The following is a 23,901-nucleotide window of genomic DNA, read 5'->3' on the forward strand; positions in this document are numbered from 1 at the left end:
TCCGGAGTTCAAGTGGTTAAATATCACAATATCTGGTCTCCCACAGTACACAGAACATGGAAATGCAATTATTTTAGTTAATATATACTGCTAAATACCTTTGATCAGGGATATATAGCAGTCTTATGACTTCTATCAGTGTCCAGCCGAGCACTGGTTAAACCTTGTAGGTGGAGTTTTCTGACTGTCCTGTAATTCTGCAAGACCCCTGACCCTCTGTCCTGAAAGTGCTGTTTGGCCCTGTGCTGATCTCATGAACCCTCCCAAGAAAAAGACCTCTCTAGCAATACACACCAAACTGAGCATGTGCTGCCTGACTCCATAGACTGTGTTATCAGGAAATGATAAGGGGATGGTGGAAGGAGGGGGAGGATCAAAGAGGAACAAACAGCCTTTTTACACAATGCAGAGGATTAACCCCTTAGGTTTCACAGTATAAAAAGCAGGCTTTACTGCATTTATAGACTGATTTATAAAAATAATTTGGTTGCAGCCCTAATGGACACCCGAACGCATTGCAAGTGCTCCAAAAAAGCTCCAGATACTCAATCTTGGGGTGCCATTAACATTTGATGCAAGTGCCATGTGCATTTTCTGAAACGCACAGCAAAGCGTGCATTTTTTTTCAATGTGAATGGAGCCTCATTTTTGCTTGTGCAAAAGCACCAATTTCACTTTCAGGCCCCATTCATGCCTAATTTAGTGGGACCGTACCTTTTTTTGGCTTGTTTTTCCCATGACGTGCATAGTGCAACCCATTGATTTCAATGGGCTGCTCTAGATCCAGCAAAGTAACTTGTGAGACTTTTTAGCATGTTGCACTTTGCATGTTTTTTTATTAAATGTGTTTGCTTCCACCTTTGGGGTGTCATTACCAGTCACTGGTGCTGCAGGCCTGACTAGTTCATTTTAGTTGTATAAAGGTGGCCATACACTATAAAATCTGTTTGGGTAAATTTAAAGGAAGATTGTACAAGCTATGGAATAGGATGACCCATCTATCCATTCACTCTGTATGTAATCAGGCATGCCTTTGCACTACATCAGGGGTGTCCAGCCCACAGGCTGTATGTAGCCCAGACTGGTCTGGAGGGATGCTGTGCAAATATAGTTGATGGGTGCAGGGTTTGTGCGCTAATGAGGTCAGCTGGTAACTTGCTTTCTGTGTCTTAGGCCAGATCCACACTGGTATGACAAACGTTCCCACGTTGGGAGCTCATGTCGCATGATGTGTGGAAATCAATGTTTCTCTATGGGAGCCGTCTTAACTGGTCTGACACAAGTCGGGCTGACTTTGAAAATGCTCCCTGCACTACTTTGGTCCGACTTTGATCCTACTTCAGCCCATTGAATATCACTGAAGTCGTGTTGCCGTCCTAACTGATGCCACTTTTGCATGCAAATTGTGCTCTGATCTTGAAAGGGAACTCCACGCTAAATATGTTTAAAAAAAAAAAAAAAAAAAAAAAATATATATATATATATATATATATATATATATATATAAAAGGTATGGGTTCCTCCCGCCAAGAGCATACCAGGCCCTTCGGTATTGTATGGATTTCAAGGTGAACCCCCACTCTGGGAAAAAAAATGGCGTGATGGTCCCCCCACCCCAAATTCATACCAGACCCTTATCCGAGCACACAGCCTGGCAGGTAGGGACAAATGTGCAACCCCCCCCCCCCCCGAACCTCACAAGGCTGCATGCCCTCAACATGGGGGGTGGGTGCTTTGGCGTAGGGGGACCCTAAAAGCACCTTGTCCCCATGTTGATGAGGACAAGGGCCTCTTCCTGGCCATTGGTTGTTGGGGTCTGCGGGGGGATTATCGGAATCTGGAAGTCCCCTTTAACCAGGGGACCACCAGATCCCAGCCTCCCACCCCATGTGAATGAGTATGGGGTACATTGTACCCCTACCCATTCGCCAAAAAAAGTGTCAAAAATAAAACATTACACATGGTTTTTAACCACTTCCCACCCGGCCAATGCCTATATAGGGCCGGGTGGGAGCCGTCTACTCCTGATAGGACGTTCAGGAACGTCCTTCAGAAGTAGCGGGATCGTGCGCGCCCGCGCAGCGGCGCGATCCCGATGCGCCCGTGTCACCCGGACACGGCACATCTCGGATCGGCAGGAGGGCTCTGTGATTGGCCCTCCTGATCACATGACGGCCGTGTCCAATCACGGCCGTCATGTGATGTAAACAAACAGCCGGTTGCTAGGCAATCAGCTCTCCTCTCCTCACACGGAAGTCATCGCTGAGGAGAGGAGAGCAGAACGCTGCAGCCGGCTGATGATCAGTGAGTATGGGCTGCTTTTTACAGCTTTTTACTCACTGATCATCAGTGTAGTGCCAACACACAACACACCACACAGTACAAACACAGTCCCCACATATGTCCCCAAAACATACATGTCCCCAAATAATAAAAACATGTCCCCCACATATGTCCCACTAAAATCACATGTCCCAATGATTATCTGCACACATATGTACGTGATCACCTGCACACATATGTACATGATCATTTGCGTACATATGTCCGTGATCACACAAACCAATTATTATACACTTAACGGAATTTTTTTTACCAAAAACATGTAGCAGAATACATTTTGGCTTAAATTTATGACAAAATTAGATTTTATTGGATTTCTTTTCAAATAGAAAAAAGAAAATATTTTTTTTTTCCAAATTTCCGCTTTTTTTGCGCTTATATCGCAAAAAAAAAAAAAAAAACGGAGTCGTGAATAAATAACACCAAAATAAAGCTCTATTTGTGCGAACAAAATGATAACAATTTCATTTGGGTACAGTGTAGCATGACCGCGCACTGTCACTTGTCACTGAAAGCGCTAGAGCGATGAAAGCTGAAAATTGGGCTGGGAAGGAAGGGGGTGAAAGTGCCCTGTATTGTAGTGGTTAAAGTAATTTATTAGGGCAGCTCCGTCGTCTCTTCCGATCTCTTCTTTCTGCTCTTCTGCCACCTCCACTGAATCTTCTGCCTCTGCTGGTTCTTTTCCCCTCTCCAGGTCTTCTCAGCTGAGGTCTTCTAGCTCTCTTCGGTTCTTCTCCCTCTGTCCGCTGTCTTCTGCTGGGTCTTCTCCGCTATCTTCTCGCTCTTTTTTGCTGGGCCGTCTTTAATGTTTTCTCCCTCTGTTCTTCCAATGTTGACTCGATGCTCTCTCCCACTCTAATGCTGGGTGCGCGGTGTGCCACTGCTTATATTGTCATGGGGTGAAGTCACTGTGTGATGTCATTCAGAGGCCCTGCCCCTTATGTCACCGCCCAGGGCATGATGGGAGGTGATGCCATAAGGGGCGGGCCTCCGGTGATCCCATTCCATGCGCATATATATATATATATATATATATATATATATATATATATATATATATATATATATATATATATATATTATAGTGGCGTACCCAGCATTAGTGTGGGAGGGCGCGTTGAATCAACATGGGAAGAACAGAGGGAGAAGGCACAGCAAAGGGAGAGGAGCTGGAGAGGGCTAGAAGACATGAGCGGAGAAGAATCGGTAGAGACAGAAGACGTCAGCGGAGGTGGCAGGAGAGGGGAGAAGAGATTGGAAGAGACGGCGGAACTGCCTTAATAAATGACTTGAAAAACGTGTAATGTTTTATTTCTATACTCATTCGCGTAGGGTGGGGGGCTGGGATCTGGGGGACCCCTTGTTAAAGGGGGGATTCCAGATTGCGATAAGCCTGCAGACCCCGTCAGCCAACGCACAGGGTTGCCGGGAAGAGGCCCTTGTCCTCATCAACATGAGGACAAGGTGCTTTGGGGCCCACCCTGCCCCAAAACACCCACCCCCTCATGTTCCATAGTTACATAGTTAGTAAGGTTAAATAAAGACACAAGTCCATCCAGTTCAACCTGAGTGAGTGTCTACAATTATCCCTATCCCTGTACATTGCACACTCACATCAGTCCCTACCCTCAAGGAGCCCACAATCCAAGGTCCCCATTCATATACTAGGGCCAATTTTGGACAGAAGCCAATTAACCTACCTGCATGTCTTTGGATTGTGGGAGGAAACCAGAGTACCCGGAGGAAACCCACCCAGGTACAGTGAGAACATGCAAACTCCAGGCAGGTAGTGTCGTGGTTGGGATTTGAACCAGCAACCCTTCTTACTACTAGGTGAGAGTGCTAACCACTACACCGCTGTGCCGCCCAAATGATGTCATGTTGATGGCATAAGGCCTAGTACAATTCATGGGGGGGGCTTTTCATTTGCTTTACTTCAAAAATTATACCCCATGTCTCTTTAGTTGTGCTTCAGAGCATCTTTAAAGCCTCCATAGAAGTCTATGGCGAAGCTCCACCAAAGGCTTATTGAAGCACCAAGCAAAAGCAAGGTGTAAAACAAGACTGTGAGCTAACCATTTTATTTAGTGACGGGAGCTTTGGCTGGCGTTTAGAGAGCTTTAACAAAGCGTGTCCAAAGCCTTGTTTTGAAGCAAGTGTAAACTAGCCCTTGGCATGCTTTCACACTGAGGTGCTTTACAGGTGCTATAGCGCTGTAAAGAGCCTCTCCTCTCATTCCAATGTGAAAGGTGCGCTGACAGGACGCTAAAAAAAGGCTACTGCAGCCACTTTTTGTGGGCGATTTTAACCCTTTTTGGGCTGTTAGTGGGTGTTAAAAGTGCCCCGCTAGCAGCCGAGAAGGGCAGCAAAAATGCGGGTAAAGTGACAGCCCCAGTGTGAAAGTAGCCTTACTGATTTCCATGTCCCAAATCTACATACCAGAAAGTCATGAACTTTTCTATGGAACACACCAGGGGCTAAGGTAAGGCCTTGTTCTAAAAAAATCAAAGAGCACTTTTATTTTTTTGCAACAGAGATACATTAATGGTACATAGGGGAGCTGGAATTTAGAAAAAAAAAGGCAGTAGAAGACCTTGTAAACTGGTGTGCATTTCTGACACGGATATTCAAGGTAGTGGGAAAAGAAGTGTTAACGTTACTTGCAAATGAATAGTTTTTATTATGTTTTTCTTTCCTTGTTTCTAAGGAAACTAGTTTGTGTAAAATATTTTTTTTCTTTATGCAAGCTGTTTTCCTATACTAAACACTATGCCACTTGAGCGTCTTGTCTATAAAGCTGTGGTAAAATCTACCTGCTTTCAACAGAATGTTGCGTTTTTTTGTCGCAGATATGTTAGTGTTCCGTTTAAATCTGCTAAATTAATTTCACACAATTAAAATCAAGTGTGCAAAATCCATACCATTTATACTTTTTCGAAAGCACCCAAATCCTGAATTTAAAAGCAGAGAGAGGACCTTTGCTTCCTGTATGGAAGCAGTGGTCTCTCTTCAGAGGTTCAGCTTATTCTGTCCTAAGTCATACATAAATCTCTGCAATCAGCCTGTGATGCAGGAATGTATTGTGTGGCCCATGGACAATGCAGTGTACACCCTGGCTCATCCACAGCATCTCTAAGATGCGAGCAGTGTGTTGGGGCCAAAGTAATGCATGCTCACAGGAGTTGCTTCAGAAGCGTCTGTCCAGTAGGAGATGTGGGTCATGGAAGACATGGCACACCATGGTGGCACTGGCAGATGGAGCTGAGAGAGACCTATTTTTGATCCATTATTGCTGGAGAAAGACAAGTACAGTTCCACTTAAGATCTACCTGGCTCTGAGCTGAGTCAAGTTCAGATAAAGTAAACTTAAAAAAAAATACAGAAATATTAAAAGGTAACTCCACTTTTGTGCAGTTGCATGGCTACTGGTGCCTATTTACTCTATTTTTACAATCAACTACACTCCCCTTTTTTGCAGCAAGGCAAGGTGGCGATCTATGGGCATTAATCGGTTTTCAATGCTTGATTTGGGCAATACCCTACCTTTTAACCTGAATTAGAAACATAAAATCCTGCACATTTGACAGGCTCTGGCTAAATGCCTATTCAAGGGCTGCCTAGTCAAACCTGTGTTAGATAGCTCATTAATGCCTCTTCAGTTATTGTACATCTGATTGCTCTGGTTACATTTCTAGGCTCAGGATGTCAGCAACTTTTAAAAAATAAGTTCACAAAAAAAAAAAAAAAAGCCAAGTTCACCTTGTAAAAGTGCCTGTAAAGAATTGCACCTGTGATCAGCAGATGGGGTGTGCGATGCAAGGCTCCAGCAGATTGTCATTGTAGCGGTCTGCCTGTACCTCATACGGGCAGGCAGTTACTGAATGACAGGAAGAATCTGTTAACTACCTAAAGGGCTCATCCGCACCCTGGTAGTTCATTGAGAACGACCAGCCGCAATGGATGACGGTAATTGAAGTTCTGCCATTCACAGAACTCTGTAATGGGGCCAATTGAGCGGAGCCCCTTACAAACTTTTTTTTTTTTTTTGCTTCCTGTGTTATTTTAATTTCCCTAGTTTTTGTGGTTGTCATGCTTTCTGCAGTCCAAACAATGACTGATGAAATGGCACCTTGCGTGGCAGCAGCCGCAGTAAGTCATATTTCCAAATAGAAAGAGAGGAGAAGGGGACACAGATACTGGGCCCATCCTGTGATTGCGATTTGAGAACAGAGGCAAGTTCTGGGTCATGTACAACAATTTATGTTCACGTGACAAAAATATAATTATAAATGTCACTATAGTTGGTAACAGGAATTTAGTGGCAGGGGCGTTTAGCAGCAGAAAAAAACATCACTTGTGCTTTAAGAAGAGGAACCTTTGAGCATAAAGCGCTTTTAGGACTTGATTGTTTTTTTAAATTTCTGTGGCCAGAATAAATTTAATATTTTGGCCAATTAAATTAATAAATGCCCAGGTGCTTGAAGCGCCTAAGCATCCATTTGGCTTAGAAGCGTTTTTGCAACTGCTTTTTCTCTTTCCTTCATGGACAGACTCGGCACTTCCATTCTTGACCTTAGGGTTATATCACCACCTTCAGGAGTAGGTCTAGGCAGAAAAAAAAGCACAGCACCGCCTAGGGGCGATCCTTACTGGTAGTAACCCCCCATTCTGCTCCAGGCAGCCCAGTTTTTTTTTTCTGCCTAGTCTAGAAGGAATTTTTATTTTGTTCATATTTTTGATCTGCATGTGCAATCAACTGTTGGGTTGGGTGATGGGCTGGATATCATAGATCCTGGTAGTCTGGCCATCGAGCGTGCACAGACCTGAGCTCCACACTGGGTCAGTCGTGATGAGCCTCATCCTGGACCTGGGCGGCTGGTGGGCTAGATACCTTGCAGGGACACACATGACCAGGCCCCTGACATCTGGGTCACAGTGTCACCGTGGCTGCCAGTCACTCCGTTTAGGCAAGAGGTGGATCTGTCTTGGGAGTGTGACCCGCAGTCCCTGCTGGATGGTTAAGTACATGCTCCCTGGTCCAGGCACGGTTTGGAGCAGTTGGGTACTGCCTGGGGTGGTCGGTTCTGGGGAATCTCCTCCTCCCTCCCCCATGCCCCCCCGTTGCACTGCCTTGTAGCCATTGCCCAGTTGGTTGCTGGTTGCCACTAGGTGGACGTTTTGGCCCCTACCTGACCTTTATGGGGTCACCTCGGGCGGTCTCTGTGCTCTCCAGGGGTAGGGTGTGTGGCTGGCGTCATCTTCCACGTGTAGCAGCTGCTATTTGTTCGGGGCTGGGTGCCCCAGCCATTTCCTCATAGCTGCGGTGGTCATTTTGCCTTAGTCTTTGGGCATTCTTGGCTTAAAGATCTGTCTGCAGAAATGCAGATGGTGGCCATTTTCTTGTAGCCTCATGGGGAGACTTTCTGCTGGCCCTCTAATGCTGGACGTTTACCACTGGAGCCTGGAACGACCGCTGATCTCCTCATGGCTTATCACATCTGCTGGCGGACGGACAGCACACAGTATCGCTCATCTGAGGTCTGTGTCGGGGTGGTGAGTATTTCTGGAGTTTCCCCAGTCTGCAGGAGCTGGGGGGTGTTTTTCCATCTCTTTCCCTCACGGCCGTTTGGTTCCTGGTGGTGTCCGGTCGAGCATGGGACTTCCATAACGCCTGAAGCAGGTGTCCCGCCCCCAGAAACCCCCGTGATGGCAGCTGGTCCCTATGGGTCTGCTGTTTCCCCGGACACTTTGTCTGTGGTCCTGGAATCCTTAATCTCCCAGGTTGAAGTGGTATGTGGGCAAAAAAAGGCCCCCCACCCCTCTGTCTTCTGGGGAGGACTCTGATCCAGAGTTGGGCTCCGCCATAGTGGGTGGCCCCTGCCCAGAGGGCTCAGATGATGCGGCCCCTGACCCTTTGGACAGTGAGGAGGAATCCTCCACTTCTGTCACTGTGCAGAAAAAAAACGCACTCTTTATGGCAGTGAGCAATACCTTGAAAATTGAGGGTCTGGCGGGGGCGTCAGAAGAAGTGTCCGTTCCCGTTGGGTCTCATGATCTGGTCTCACCGCTAAGGTTGTTTGCCTTACCTGTCTTATTTCGATAGGTTTATTTAAAAGTATTGGGAATGCCCGCAGCAGTCCTTTTCAGTCCCGAGACATTTGTCGGTGCGTTACCCCTTTTAAGGACAGTCTGCTGAAGAAATGGTCTTCCCTCCTGCCGTTGATCCTCTGTATCTAGGTTGGACAAGGCGACCATGATTCCGGTGGAGGGGTCCTCTTTTTAAAGACCCTGCCAACAGAAAGGCCGAGGCAGTTGCTCAGTCTAAGTTTGACAGCAGGTTTGGCCCATCGTCCGGTGTTGGCCACAGCTCTGGTGTTTGAGATTCTTATGGAGTGGGCTAAGCTGTTACACTGCGAGTTGGGTAATGAGCAAGTTTCTCTGGTCTGTGTGGAACTGGCAAACTAGTTGGTGCAAGTTCTCAAAAAAGTTTGTGATACGGCCTTGGACACGGCCCTGTTACTTTCTAGGGCCCCTCCCTTTTCTGCTCACAAGTTTATTTAATTTTTTTCCCGTCCACCCAGTTCTGCGGGCAAGGTTTCCTAGCCCGCCAAGGTTCCCGCGGATGGACCAAAGCACCCTTGCCATTGCAAACCCAACATGTCCGGACAAGCCCTCTTCTGTATGCCCGACTTGTGGGTGGGGGGGGGTGGTCGCCTTTGGCTACAAAATAGTTTCTTTCCTGTCCACCAGACAGGTTTTTTGTCTCCAATCTTCATCTTACCCGTCTCGTCTGCAGGCTTTGTTTGGGGCAGCTCAGGACTTGCTTCTTTGGGGGGGGGGGGGGGGGAATAGTTCCGGTACCAGCTTCTAAAAGGTTTCAGGATTTCTACTTTTTAATCTGTTCATAGTTCCAAATAAGGAAGGGGTTTGTCCCAACCTGGATCTCAAGGCCCTCAATTGTTTTGGGAAGGTATGGAGGTTCAGGATGGCGTCTGTTCTGTGGTGGCCACGCTTCATCGGGGGTATTTTCTGGCCTCCCTGGACATCAAAGACCCCCATCATGTCCCCATCAGTGTCGGGCACCAGCATTTCCTGTGCTTTCCTGTGTTTTGCAGTCGTTTGTGGCACTTCCCTTGGCCTCGGCTCCCCGGGTCTTCACCAAGGTGCTGGCACCAGTTCTGGTGTTGCTGGGACAGCGGGGATCGCGGTCATCGGCTACCTGGACTATCTTCTTCTGCGAGCGGCATCTGCTTCAGAAATGAGGGACAATGTGGCAATTGCCATGCAAGCCTTATAAGAGTTTGGCTTTGTGTTGAACTTCTAGAAGTCCGTGTTGCTCCTGGCCCAACGCCTGGAGTTGAATCAACTTGGGGTTGATTTTCAACTCTGCGCAGGCGAGGGTTTTACTTCTGCCAATCAAACTTCAGACTCTTTAATCTGCGGTGCGGTTGCTGCAAGTGGACGTCTCTACGTTTTTTGCTTGCAGGCTCTGGGCTTCATGGTATCCACCTTTGAGGCAGACCTGTATGCCCATTTTCACACTCGGATCTTGCAGAGGGAGATCTTATCCAAATGGGACAAATCCCTGCCATCTCAGGATTGTGAGATCTGCGTGGGCCGTCTGACCAGGGCCTCACTTTAAAAACGTAGCCCAAATTGAGCTATGGGCAATAGCTCCAAAAAAACAAAACAAAAAAAAAAATGTTTTTTGGCTTCTTAAAAAGCTTTTTAAGTGTTGAACCACAATCATGTTTTTGAGCTTCAAGCTACAAAATGTTTAGGTGTGAATGGGGCCTGAAAGACCAGTCCTCGCAAGCCCTTTTCGACTAGTATCCAGAGGACAGTGCAGACTGCAGAAATTATCACTGGACCTTGCTCACTCTAGTGTACCCAGGTCTGATATTGGATGCTGCCTAGGATCTTGCTTCCCTTCCTTTTTTTTTTTTTTTTTTTTCCTTATGGTCTCTTCCCTTTGTACTTTGATATTGCTTGCTACAAAATTGAAACAAGCTGAGTGTGAGGGTAGTTTAAAAAAAAAAAGTTGTTTTGCTTTCTTTCTTTTTTTTTTTTTTTTTTTTTCCCAGTTTTCAATCACCTGAAGGTTGCTGCTTATAACCCATGGTTGAGACTAAGATCTTGTTTCCTGTACTGTATTACAAAAAAGGATTTTACAAGTAGAGCTGCAGGATTAATCATTAAGAATCAAGCTCAGGATTCTTTCCTTCCTGCGATCTTAACCGATTTGTATGCAGAGTTCTTTGCTCAAGCTGACAGCTGTCAAAAGAAAAGAAAAAAAAAACAGGCAGTCTGCCAAGTTGTACAACATTCCTCAGCCTGATGACGTTTTGTTCTTTAGATCAGGGGTCTCCAAACCCCAACCCGCGGGCCACATCCAGCCCACTTGTGTCTTTTCTCTGGCCTGAGGCTCGCCCAGACTCATAGCATTGCCAATCTGCTGTCTATTAAAAGCAGCAGATCGGCAGTATAACTGGCAGGTCCTGCAAAAGAAGCCTCCCCCCCACCTTCCCATGCTGCCACACTGCTGAAGATTGGCTGCTGGAACCGCCTGTCCTTGCAGCCAATGACTACAGGGCCGTGATCAGTGAGTATGAGTTGTTGTTTTTTTACAGCTTTTTACTCGCTGATTACCAGTCTAGTGGAAAATACACATGTCCACATACATGTCTCCCAAAACACACATGTCCCCAAATAATAAAAACCATGTCCCTCACATATCCCACTAAAATCACATGTCCCAATGATTATCTGCACACATGTCCGGGATCACCTGCACACATCTGTACATGATCATTTGCGTACATATGTCTGTGATCACACAAACCAATTATATACTTAATGGAATTTTTTTTTTTTACCAAAATCATGTAGCAGGATACAGTTTGGCTTAAATTTATGACAAAATTTGATTTTATTGGATTTCTTTTAAAATAGAAAGAAGGAAATATAGTTTTTTTCCGCTCTTTTTCGCTTATATTGCAAAAAATAAACTGGGTAGTGACTAAATACCACCAAAATAAAGCTCTATTTGTGCAAAAAAATGATAAAAATTTCATTTGGGTACAGCGCAATTGTCCTTGAAAGTGCGAGAGCTGAAACATGGGCTGGGAAGGAAGGGGGTGAAAGTGCCCAGTATTGAAGTGGTTAAAGACTAAACCTTTTTCTGACATTTGTTGGTTTCAAGTTAAAATCATTTTTTTGCTATTAAATTATTTAGAACCTTCAAACATTGCATATCATTTTTTTTTAGAGAATAAAATAGTGGTCGTTGCAATATTTTTATGCCACACTGTATTTGCGCAGTGTTCTTTCAAATGCAATTTTTTGGGGGGAAAAAAATTCAATGAGTAAAAAAAAAAGTAAAGTTAGGCCAATTTTTTATTTTTTTGTATTATGTGAAAGATTTACATTGAGAGAATAGTGATCTTCTAAGCAAAAAAGGTGATTCTCATTTTCCCAGAATCGTGCAGCTCTACAAGTAAAAAATCCTCTTAGCCTGTAAAAAAATAAAAAAATAAATAAAAAAAAAAGGTATGTTTTGAGATCAACCTTATCTTTGCTGTGCCAAAAATGCATTTTAAGTGCTCGCGTTTAAAATGTGACGTTGTTGAAGTGATGTGGTGGAAGTTTATATTATGTGAGTGTAAAATAACCATGGTAAAGTTTTTTTCACGCTTAAGTTCCTTTTTTTTAATTCAAATTTTTGTAAATGAGAAAAGAAATGGGTTAGAATTTTGTGTTTTTTGCTTTTGTAAATATGCATTTGAAACATTTAATGTTTACCAAAATTTATCTTGCTCTTACAGACTCCTTTTCAGTCTTCTGGATTAGATACCAGTAGAACAACTCGACATCATGGTCTAGTGGACAGGGTGTATCGAGATCGAAATCGTCTTGGATCCCCCCATAGAAGGCCTTTGTCAGTAGACAAACATGGACGGCAGATATCCTTATTCATACTTTTTTTTTTTTTTTTTATTTCAATATTTATTTTGAAGAGTTTGTGGGTTGCAAGGGATGCGTGTGTGTGTGTGTGTGTGTATGTGTATATATATATATATATATATGTGTATATGTATGTATGTGTGTATATATATATATATATATATATATATATATATATATATATATATATGTATATATATATAATTAGTATGTATTTGTGTGTGTATATATAAAATTGGTATTAAACACGTCACTGTTTTCCTAGGTAAATATTTTTCTAAAGGAGATATTGGCATAAAATTTTCATCACATGTCGATAACGATCCATGCATGCAAAGAAACCAAAACAAAAAAGTTCAGAAATTAAGTTAAGTGTAATAAAACAGAATGACACGGGGGGAAAAAGTACTGAACACGCTAACTGAAATGTATTTAATACTTGGTACAAAATCCTTTGTTGGTAATGACAGAAAGACGCCTCCTGTATGGAGAAACTAGTCGCATGCATTGCTCAGGTGTGATTTTGGCCCATTCTTCCATACAGTCAGTCTTCAAATCTTGAAGGTTCAGTGGGCCTCTTATCTGAACTCTGCTCTTTAGTTCTTTTCATAGATTTTCTATTAAACTCGCGTCAGGGGATTGGCTGGGCCATTCTAGAAGCTTCATTTTCTTCCAATTGAGAGTTTCCTTGGCTTTGTCTTGCTGAAATGTCCACCCTCATTTCATCTTTATCATCCTGGTACATGACAGCAGACATTTATCAAGAATGTCTTGGTACGTTTTTCCATTCATCCTTCCTTCAACGACATGACGTTTGCCAGTACCGTATGCTGAAAAAACGGTCCCAACGCCATGATGTTCCCACCTCTAAACTGTTGGCATGGAAGTGTTTTTTGGGGGGATGTTCCGTGTCTTTTGACCTCCAAACATGGTGTTTATTTTGGCCTCATCTGACCATAGTATATTCTCCCAGTATTTCACAGGCTTTTCTAAATGTCGGGCAGCAAACTTGAAACGACCTTCTAATTGCTTTTTCTTCAGCAGTGGAGTCTTGCGTGGTGAGCTTGCATACAGGCCATGGTTGAGTGCATTACTTATGGTTTTCTTTGAAACAATTGTACCTGCTAATTCCAGGTCTTTCTGAAGCTCTCCACAAGTGGTCCTCGGCTCTTGGACAACTCTTCTGATTCTTTTCAATCATCTGTCAGAAATCTTGCAGGAGCACCTGGTAGTGGCCAGTTTATTGTGAAAAAATGTTCCACCGTGGATATAAATAGTCTACATAATGTCCAGGTTTCTGTGATGTAAAAAAAAAAAAAAATAGGACACAGAGAAATAATTTCAGGACTTTTTCCACCTTTTTAATGTGACCTATAAACTGTACAACGCAGTTGAACAACAAACTGAAATCTTTTAGGTTGAGGGAAGTAAAAATAAAAATAAAACATGGTTGCATCCTGTAAGTGTGCACATCCTTAAAGTAATACTTTATTGAAGCACCTGTTGCTTTTATTACAGCACTCGGTCTTTAGGGATATGAGTTTATCAGCATGGCACATCTTGACTTGACAGTATTTGCCCACGCTTTGCAAAAACACTCCAGATCTGTCAAATTGCAAGGGCATCTCCTGTGAACAGCCCTCTTCAGATCACCCCATAGATTTTCAATCAAATTCAAGTCTGGGCTCTGGCTCGGCCTTTCCAAAACTTTAATCTTCTGGTGAAGCCATTCCTTGATTTAGATGTATGCTTTGGGTCGCTGTCATGCTGAAAGATGTTCCTCTTCATTTTCAGCTTTCTAGAAGAAGCCTGAAGGTTTTGTGCCAATATTGACTGGTATTTGGAACCGTTCATAACGCCGTCCTACCTTGACTAAGGCCATTGTTTCAGCTGAAGAAAAACGGCCCCCAAAGCATGACGCTGCCACCACCATGCTTCACTGTGGGTATGGTGTTCTTTTGTTAATGTGCAGTCGTGTTTTTGCGCCAAATATATCTTTTGGAATCAGCCAAAGAGTTTAGAAATCCTTCTGTAACCAATGCCACCAACAGGGTTACAAAGGTCTTGAGAGAGCTCTTTGCTTTTGCCCATCATGAGGTGTTTCTTGTGAGACACCTTTTTATAGGCCATCATTTAAGACTGAATCAGCTGATATTAATTTGCATTGACAAGGGGCAGGATAGCTTTCTAATTACTGATTTCAGCTGGTGTCTTGGCTTTCCATGCCTTTTTGCACCCCCCCTGTGTTCAATTTTTCCCTGCGCCATTCCATTCTATTACACAACTTTATGAACTTATTTATTTTTTATTTATTTTTGTATGTATGGATTGCATGGGTTGTTACCGGCATATGGTGACATTTCATGCCAACAGCCTTTAGAAATATATTTGCGTAGAAAAACGGTGATGTATTCAATACTTTTTTTACCCACTGTATGTGTATCAGATTTTTTATTTTATTTTTTGGTTCATTTATTAGGTGGTAGCATTGGAAGATAGGAATGCTTCTCAATACTTTTTTTTAGCTTCCCAAAATATTGGTCTTATACATGGTGGCTCATAGTTGATGGAAATTTGAAATTCAGGATTAATGTACTAAAACCTGGAGAAAATTCGATTTTTCTAGAAAACCTAGGTATCGCTCCCCCTTTGTACATAAATTGCAGAGAGACAGTTTAAAGCAGTCAGTTACTGCTGTGATCAGCTGGTTCAGTCTGGACTTCTGCAGAAAGATACAGTGCTTTGCAAAAGTATTCAACCCTCTTGGCATTTTTCGCGTTTTTGTTGCCTCACAACCTGGAATTAACAGATTTGTCTGAGGATTTACAGAACATGCCCACAACTTTGAATTATTATTATTTTTATCGTGAAGCAAACGGGACAAACTAACAGAAATGTCAATGCACGTAACTATTCACCCCCCAAGTCAATACTTTGTAGAGCCATCTTTTGCAGCTATCACAGCTCCAAGTTGCTTTGGCTAAGTCTCTGAGCTTGCCACATCTTACCACTGGTATTTTTGCCCATTCCTCCTCACAAAGCTGCTCCAGCCTCTTGTGAACAGCAATCTTTGAGTCTGACTGCAGATTTTCTATTGGATTGAGATTTGGGCTTTGACTAGGCCATTCCAACACATTTACATGTCCCCCCTTTAAACCACTCAAGTGTTGCTTTAGCAGTGTGTTTGGGGTCATTGTTCTGGAAGAACAACCTCCGTCCTAGCCTCAAATCGCACACAGAGTGGTACGAGTTTTGCGCAAGAATATCCCTGTATTTAGCACCATCTATCTTTCCCTCAACTCTGACCAGTTTCCCAGTCCCGACTGCTGAAAAACATCCCCACAGCATGATGGGGATGGTGTTCTTTGGCTGATGTGTTGGGTTTGCCCCAGACATAGGTGGCCAAAAAGATCAATTTTAGTCTCCTCAGACCAGAGCACCTTCCGCCATACATTTTGGGAGTCTCCCACATGCCTTTTCACAAACTCAAAACGTGCCATTTTGTGTTTTGCTGAAACTAATTGCTTTCTTCTGGCCACTCTGCCATAAAGCCCAACTCTATGGAGCGTACGGCTTATTGTCCTATGTACAGATGCTCCAGTCTCTGCTGTGGAACTCCTCCAGGGTTAACTTGGGTCTCTGTCCTGCCTCTCTGATTAATGCCCTCTTTGCCCAATCCGTGAGTTTTGGTGTGCGGCTGTCTCTTGGCAGGTTTGATGTTGTACCATGTTCTTTCCATTTGGTTATGATAGATTTGATGGTGCTAGGGAGCATCAAAGATTTGGATATTTTTTTTTTTTTATAACCTAACCTTGGTTTGTACTTTTCAACAACCTTGTCCCTTACTTGTTTGGAGAGTTCCTTGGTCTTCATGGCAGTGTTTGGCTAGTGGTGCCTCTTGCTTAGGTGTTGCAACCTCCGGGGCCTTTCGAAAAGGTGTCTATGCATTGACAGATCATGTGATCCTTAGATTGCACACAGGTGTACATCATTTCACTATTTGTGACTTCTGATGGTAATTGGTTGCTCCAGAGCTTTTTTATGGGCTTCATAACAAAGCAGGTGAATAAAAACGCACATGGCAATTCTGAAAAATAGTTTTATGTATTTTTCTTATTTTGCTGCACCAACTTAGATTAGTGTGTTCTGATCCATCGCATATAATTCAGATTTAAAAAAAACATTGAACTAAAGACTGTAATGTAACAAAGTAGGTAAAAAGCCAAGGGGGTGAATACTTTTGCAAGGCAATGTAACTGCTTGCATACAGAGAGCAAAGGGTCCTTCTGTTGAGCATGCTGGCAGAGCACAGACTTTCTGATCAGAATGTGGCTGCTTTCTAAAGAAACTTAACTGTAAGACCTCATGTACACTGCAGCTTGTAAACTGACCTTTAGGAGCCATTGCTTTTTGTTTTTTTTTCAGCAGCCCCTGAATTCTCCTCAACGTTAACTTATGGGTACATGTACGCTCAAAATTTGCATTTAGGACGGTGGTTCAGGGGCATTGGAAATGCCAAATGCCTGTAACAGCATGTAAAAACTCTCTCTGGGTTTTCCTGCATTGTAGGCATTTGGGAGGGTCTACTGATTGTAAAAAAAAAAAAAGTTTCTAAGCGCAAACACTCATGAATGCTGCAAAACGTGTATAAACGCCACACATGTAAAAGTGGAAAAAATTGCCGTTTTTAATCAGTCACGTTCCAGCATTCAGAAGAGGTTTTTAAATGTCCTGTGTACATGAAGCCTAAGACTTGCCTTGTGTCTCACTGCTCCTGGAATGTATTTAGCTGATTAAGGGCTTATTTATGCAAGCCCACATGCTAGAACAGTATGTTTTAGCATGTGGAACTTGTGCCCTTTCTATGTGCTCTGGGGAGTGGTGTTCTACGTGTTTATTTTTTTTACCATTTGCCGCCCGCCATACAGCAAAATCACAGAGGCAAAGTGGTTTCAATACCTTGACCGGACGTCATAAGACATCTAGTGTGATAACGGCCACTGTGCCCCTGTGGGGGAGCGCAACGCGGCGATCATTGTTGCGGTCAAGTGTTATACTTACCTGCTCTGTGCAATGGATACACTGTCAGTCTGAGATGGCCCTTAGGTCTGGTATGGATTCTAAAGGGAACCCCCTACGCCGAAAAAACGGCGTGCCCCCCCCCCCCCCGATGCATACCAGACCCTTATCTGAGCACGCTACCCGGCCGGCCAGGAAAGGGGGTGGGGACGAGCGAGCGCCCCCGTCCCTACTGAGCTGTACCAGGCCGCGTGCCCTCAACATTGGGGGATGCCTTGGGGAAGGGGGAGCCGCGCGCCCCCCCACCCCAAAACACCTTGTCCTCATGTTGATGAGGACAAGGGCCTCTTCCCGACAACCCTGGCCGTTGGTTGTCCTGGGTCTGCGGGCGGGGGGCTTATCGGAATCCGGGAGCCCCCTTTAATAAGGGGGCCCCCAGATCCCGGCCCCCCCACCCTATGTGAATGAGTATGGGGTACAATGTACCCCTACCCATTCACCTGTGAAAAAAATGTACAAAAAAAACACAACACACAAGGGTTAAAATAGTTTTTTGGACAGCTCCGGGGTGTCTTCCGTCTTCGGGGGTCTTCTCGCCGGACTCCTCCGCCTTCTTCTGCTCTTTTGCTAGCTCTTTCACTAGCGGAGGAGCCCGGCTTTCTTCTTAGCCGCCGCCGCCCTCTTCTTCCGACTTCGGGGGTCTTGTCCCCCTCTTCGGTTCTTCTTGCCGGGCCACCGCGCCGCCTTCTAGCTCTTTTACAAGCGGTGGCCCGGTCTTCTGTCGCAGCTGCTGCCATCTTCTGTTCTTCTCTTCGGTAGATGTTGCCTCGTCGCTGTCTCCGCTCACAATGACAGGGATGCGGCGTACGGCAACTTATATAGGGACATCCCGGATGATGTCCTCGCACAGAGGATGCTGGGACTGTGACATCATAATGAGCGGGGACATCATCCGGTGATGTCCCTATACAAGTCGCCACACGCCGCGTGTTCTCTCATAGTAAGTGGAGACAGCGACGAGGCAACATCTCCCGAAGAGAAGAACAGAAGACGGCGACAGAAAACCGCTTGTGAAAGAGCTAGAAGAAGGCGCGGTGGCCCGGCACGAAGAACCGAAGAGGGGGACAAGACCCCCGAAGTTGGAACAAGAGGGCGACGGCGAACAAGAAAGCCGGGCTCCTCCGCTAGTGAAAGCGCTAGCAGAAGATAGCGCAGGAGTCCGGCGAGAAGACCCCTGAAGACGGAAGACCCCCGGAACTGTGCAATAAACTATTTTAACCCTTGTGTTGTGTTTTGTTTTTTTTTATACATTTTTTTTTTCACAGGTGAATGGGTAGGGGTACATTGTACCCCATACTCATTTACATAGGGTGGGGGGCTGGGATCTGGGGGCCCCCTTATTAAAGGGGGCTCCCTGATTTCGATAAGCCCCCCGCTCGCAGACCCTGACAACCAACGGCCAGGGTTGTTGTGAAGAGGCCCTTGTCCTCATCAACATGGGGAGAAGGTGCTTTGGGGTGGGGGGCCACTCCTTCCCCAAGGCACCCCCCATGCGGCCTGGTACGGCTCAGGAGGGGGGGGCGCTCGCTCGTCCCACCCCCTTTCCTGGCCGGCCGGGTAGCGTGCTCGGATAAGGGTCTGGTATGCATCTGGGGGTGACCCCCACTCCGTTTTTTTCGGCGTAAGGGGTTCCCCTTAGAATCCATACCAGACCTAAGGGCCTGGTATGCTCTCGGAGGGGGAACCCACGCCAAATTTAAAAATTTGGCATGGAGTTCCCTCTTGAGAGCTGATAATTCCATGAGAGTCTCCTCTGTATAGACGGAGATCCCACTTGTAGGCGACCTCCATTGAAATCGACGGATACCAGTTGCCTACAAGTCGGATTGAAGTAGTACAGGAACCTTTTCTGAAGTCGGAGCGACTTCAGTAGTGTGCATTAAGACGGCTCTTATTCACTTACATTGATTTTTACATGTTGTCCGATCTGAGGCGACTAGGGACGACCTGAAGTCCGATCTGAGTCGCCCCTGTGTGAACCGGCTCTCGGAGAATGTATTTTAGCTGGATATTATCACAACTTTTCTGTGGTTCATGCAAATTGGGCGTAACTTTTCTGGCTCGATTAAAGATTAGTTTTGCTTATTATCTTTTTTATTTTATTTTGCTGTAACAGGTATAATTGGGGACATAACTTACTACCTCTTTGTTTATTGTCAACGCCAGTTACTGCTAAATGTTCCAAATGTGTGTATTTAAAGGACGTTCTAAAATTGTAAAATTACATTCTTAACTTTTGCTTGTGGTTATGGCTTTCCTCATTATGGTACATTTGTGTTCATTTTGCGTCCTGGCAGGAGTTATAGTTTTTCTTGGGAAATCATTTTTTAAACCAACGATTCATTAAAACTGGGCATAGATGCTTCAAAATTGGACTCTTTTAGTGGGGATTGGCTGAATTTCAATTTGTGTGTGGCCCTCCTTGTTCAACCTCTGCCAAAAGGACATGCTGGAAAACGTTTGTCGATTAGAGGCTGCAACCTAAGGAAAGTGTTGCATCTTAAAAGCAATATACAGCGAATAGACTGATAAAGAGTTCCATTTTAAAATGCTGGACTAATTAATATACTGTATATTATATATATATATATATATATATATATATATATATATATATATATATATATATACACACACACATGCAGTGTTTTGTTTTACAAATAAATCCTTAATACAGGGTAGTTCAATGGCAGACTTCTCAGAACACTGTGGGGTTTCCAGATGGAGCAGAAGTAGTGTCCTTTTAGGCCTGCTATCTGCAATCTAATTTTCCCCAATGATCCTCAGGACAATCTGAGAGTGGGTCCACTTACCTGAAACCGGAACTTTATCATTCACGAAAGAGCTTTTATTTATTTCTTTTTTTACACTACTTGTATAGATTGTTATATTATGTTTTTCCTTAACTTATGTGCTACGTAGACAGCTGCCCATATGGATCGGTATATTTGTCGCCTCCACCTGATACTAGCTGGAGACGGTAGGTTTATTTGCTTGCAATTTACAATTGTGCTGTTAGATTTACACATTTTCTTAAAATGTTTTGGTTCCCACTTTCCCATATTCTGAGAGAAAGAAAAACTATATATACTGTCACCTCATGCATTTATTTAGGCCTGCGAAAATATATTAACATACTTGCTATAAACTTGAATGGTTTTAAATGACTGGATTGAACTGCACCTGTGCCCAGACGTATGACATTTAGGGCACATGCACACTACAGCTCAAAGAAGCTGCTCCTGCATACTTTTGATCTTTTTTTTTTATTTGAGAGATCATTTATTTTTTTTTCTGCCTGGAAACTCCCCTCCATGTTGGACAATGTGTCCATGCACAATATGGCTATTTCAGGCATTTACAGGCATGTGCTATGACTCGATTTTACACTCTCTAACTCACATTTTCAACCACTCACTCTCTTGTGGCATCTTCCCAAACACTCTAAAACATGCACTAGTCACCCCCATACATACGAAGCCCTCCCTGGACCCCACCAATCTTAACAACCTATGCCCCATCTCCTTACTCACCTTCTCCTCCAAACTTCTTGACAGTCTGGTTTACAACCGACTGAGCGACAATCTGACCATGAACAAACGTATTGATCCCCTTCAGTCCAGATTTCGCCCTCAACACTCCATGGAAACTGCTCTCCTTTAAACTCACAAATTACCTACTAACGGCTAAAACTAAAGGACACTTTTCTGTACTACTTCTCCTGGACCTCTCTGCTGCCTTTTGACACACTGAACCACCCCCTCCTCAAACTCCACTCCTGTTGGTCTCTGTGATTGTACTCATGTGGTGTGCTGGTTCTCATCCTACCTATCCCACCGCTCCTTCAACATCGCTTACAAATCTTCTTCCTCCTCCTCCTCCTCCTCCTCCTCCTCCTCCTCCTCCTCCTCTTCCTCCTCTTCCTTTTCTTTATCGTACATCATTGGACACAGAGTCTCAAGTAATTACTTGGTGGGTTATAGGCCTACCTTCAGGTGTTGACACTGGTATAACCAATACAGGAAGTTGACTCCCCTATATAACCCCTCATCCTTCCAGGAGCACTCAGTTTTTTCGCCAGTGTCTAAAGGTGTTGGTCACGAGTGAAGATGTGCTCTAAGGAGCTCCAGGAGGTATCCATGCTGGATTTAAAGAAACCTCCACAATCAGATCCATCCTCACCACTGAGGCCATAGGATGGTACCTGGAACTCGATGCAAGAACGAGGTTTTGCCTGTAATGCTTCTCTTTGAGAGCTGGACCCTAGGAACCAGGATGCTTTTTGATCTTGCTACATTTCCTAAAGCTGTCCTGAGGGGTGCTATAGAAAGGCCCAAAGGAGCAAAACCCCTTTTAAAAGGGCCCCAGTCTTTGAGTGTGTTTAAACGCAGCCTGCCGTGATGGGCGAAAGTTGGATCTGTCTGTTAAATCAGCAGTATCCTGCAGAGAGGACAAGGTAAGGGAAGAAGCTTTGCTTTTTCCTTCAATATACCTTATATGCCTTTTATAAATGTCTCTTCTATAAGGAGTAACTTACACTACCTATGTATGTGTCTTAGTGCAGCTCTGTCTCAGAACATCTGTGGTCCCAGCGGCAGAGGGGGTTCTTATATCTTGTGGGATTTGGTAAAAAATACAGCAGTTGCTAATACAGAGATGTGTTTAAATTTCTATATGGGCGGTGGCTGATTGGTTGATGCAGCTGCTTTAGCTGCATGGTTTAATTACCACCCAGAACTTCCACCTAGTAACATTGGGAAACGCCCTATGCTTCTATGGTTTTAAAAAACTATAAATCCGCTGACAGAACCTAACCCTCCCCTTCCCCCCTTTCCTCTCTTCCCCTCCCCCTCCCCTTCCCCTCCCCTTCCCCTCTTCCCTTCACCTTCCCCTTCCCCCTCTTCCCCCTCTTCCCCCTCTTCCCCCTCTTCCCCCTCTTCCCCCTCTTCCCCCTCTTCCCCCTCTTCCCCCTCTTCCCCCTCTTCCCCCTCTTCCCCCTCTTCCCCCTCTTCCCCCTCTTCCCTTCCCCTTTTCCCCTCTTTCCTTCCCCTTTTCCCCTCTTTCCTTCCCCTTTTCCCCTCTTTCCTTCCCCTTTTCCCCTCTTTCCTTTCCCTTTCCCCTCTTTCCTTTCCCCCTTTCCCCTCTTTTCTTTCCCCTCTTTCCTTTCCCCTCTTTCCCCTCTTTCCTTTCCTTTCCCCTCTTTCCTTTCCTTTCCCCTCTTTCCCCTCTTTCCTTTCCCCTCTTTCCTTTCCCCTCTTTCCTTTCCCCTCTTTCCTTTCCCCTCTTTCCTTTCCCCTCTTTCCTTTCCCCTCCTTTTCTTTCCCCTCCTTTTCTTTCCCCTCCTTTTCTTTCCCCTCCTTTTCTTTCCCCTCCTTTTCTTTCCCCTCCTTTTCTTTCCCCTCCTTTTCTTTCCCCTCCTTTTCTTTCCCCTCCTTTTCTTTCCCCTCTTTTCTTTCCCCTCTTTCCTTCTTTCCTTTCCCCCTTGTAGAGGTGTATAGTACATTCACCTTTGTGTTGGCCATTCGGCTCCCTAGCAGGGCCTGGGAACGCAGAGGGGCATGTCCGTGGCGCTGTGTATGGCTGCAATGTCCACACACAGCACTCGCGGCATAGCTGAGGGGAAGCGCTGAGGATGCCAATCAGGTTCCACCTGAGGCTTTATATGACACACTAATTTCAGAAAGAATTTTTAACTGAAGAGAGGCAGCCTGTCACACTAAGACACCAGAGCGCTGGGCAAGTAAGGGTGTAAACAGGCATTTCCAGACAGGAAAAATTGTTACTTAGCTGCAAAAGAACTGTTATTTTGTGTGTACCTCTGCTTGTGCTTGCACTATGTCTTCCAGACCTACCGTAAAGGTACCTAAGGCACTGGGAATCCCAGTTATACCTCCATACTGTCTTCCTCTTCAGAGAGATCAGACATGGCAAGCCAGAGTGAGTCATTGGAAGCTAGCAGAGGTGCAACTGCTTCACACACTTCAGCCCCTGTAGAGGTGACTGAAGATGCATTTTCCTCTGCCTTGCAAGGCTTAGAAGGAAGATTAGCGGCTTTAATCGCATCCTCCATCCAGTGTATAGGAAGCATCCTAGATCCCCCCTCCCCCACCTTAGCCTCTTTACAGTCAGTGGAGGGTCCAAGAGAATTATGGGGACAGGATGGGGGTATTGCCCTCAGATGATCGGGAGGAAAGACATGCGATTATTTCTCTGCAGAGGAAACAATACTTGAAGTTCCCAAGGATCCCTACTTCACAATCAGAAGTACAGAAGCTTGCAAAGAGGTTCGCTCTACTTGCATGCTACCCCTAACAGAGTTAGCTGAAGGGCCGGTCTCTTCCTTGGGTTCTTTGAAGCCTTTACAGCCTTTGCATGCATTTCCCGTCCATGCATTACTAAAAAAGCTTATTTATACCGAATGGGATCATCCAGATAAGCATTTTTTCCCTTCCAAAGAGACTCGCAAAGCTCTATCATATGGAAGAAAGATTCACTAAAAGATGGAAAGTTCCAGCA

The 23,901-nt window shown here is 44.7% G+C and overlaps 1 protein-coding gene across 4 annotated transcripts in view; it reads left to right on the forward strand.

Annotated features, from left to right (window-relative positions):
• The window catches only part of CRTC1 (CREB regulated transcription coactivator 1), a 286,165-nt gene that overhangs the window by 79,609 nt on the left and 182,655 nt on the right, over positions 1 to 23,901 (forward strand). For all 4 annotated transcript variants that reach the window (XM_077475938.1, XM_077475939.1, XM_077475940.1 and 1 more), the window contains exons 3-4: positions 12,168 to 12,305; positions 20,304 to 20,365. In XM_077475938.1, coding sequence (XP_077332064.1) covers positions 12,168 to 12,305; positions 20,304 to 20,365 — 200 coding nt within the window. The remainder of the gene's footprint in view (positions 1 to 12,167; positions 12,306 to 20,303; positions 20,366 to 23,901) is intronic.

The sequence above is a fragment of the Lithobates pipiens genome, unplaced genomic scaffold, assembly GCF_037356315.1.
Source record: "Lithobates pipiens isolate NorthernLeopardFrog02 unplaced genomic scaffold, aLitPip1_a1.2 Scaffold_13, whole genome shotgun sequence".
Taxonomy (NCBI): Eukaryota; Metazoa; Chordata; class Amphibia; order Anura; family Ranidae; genus Lithobates; species Lithobates pipiens.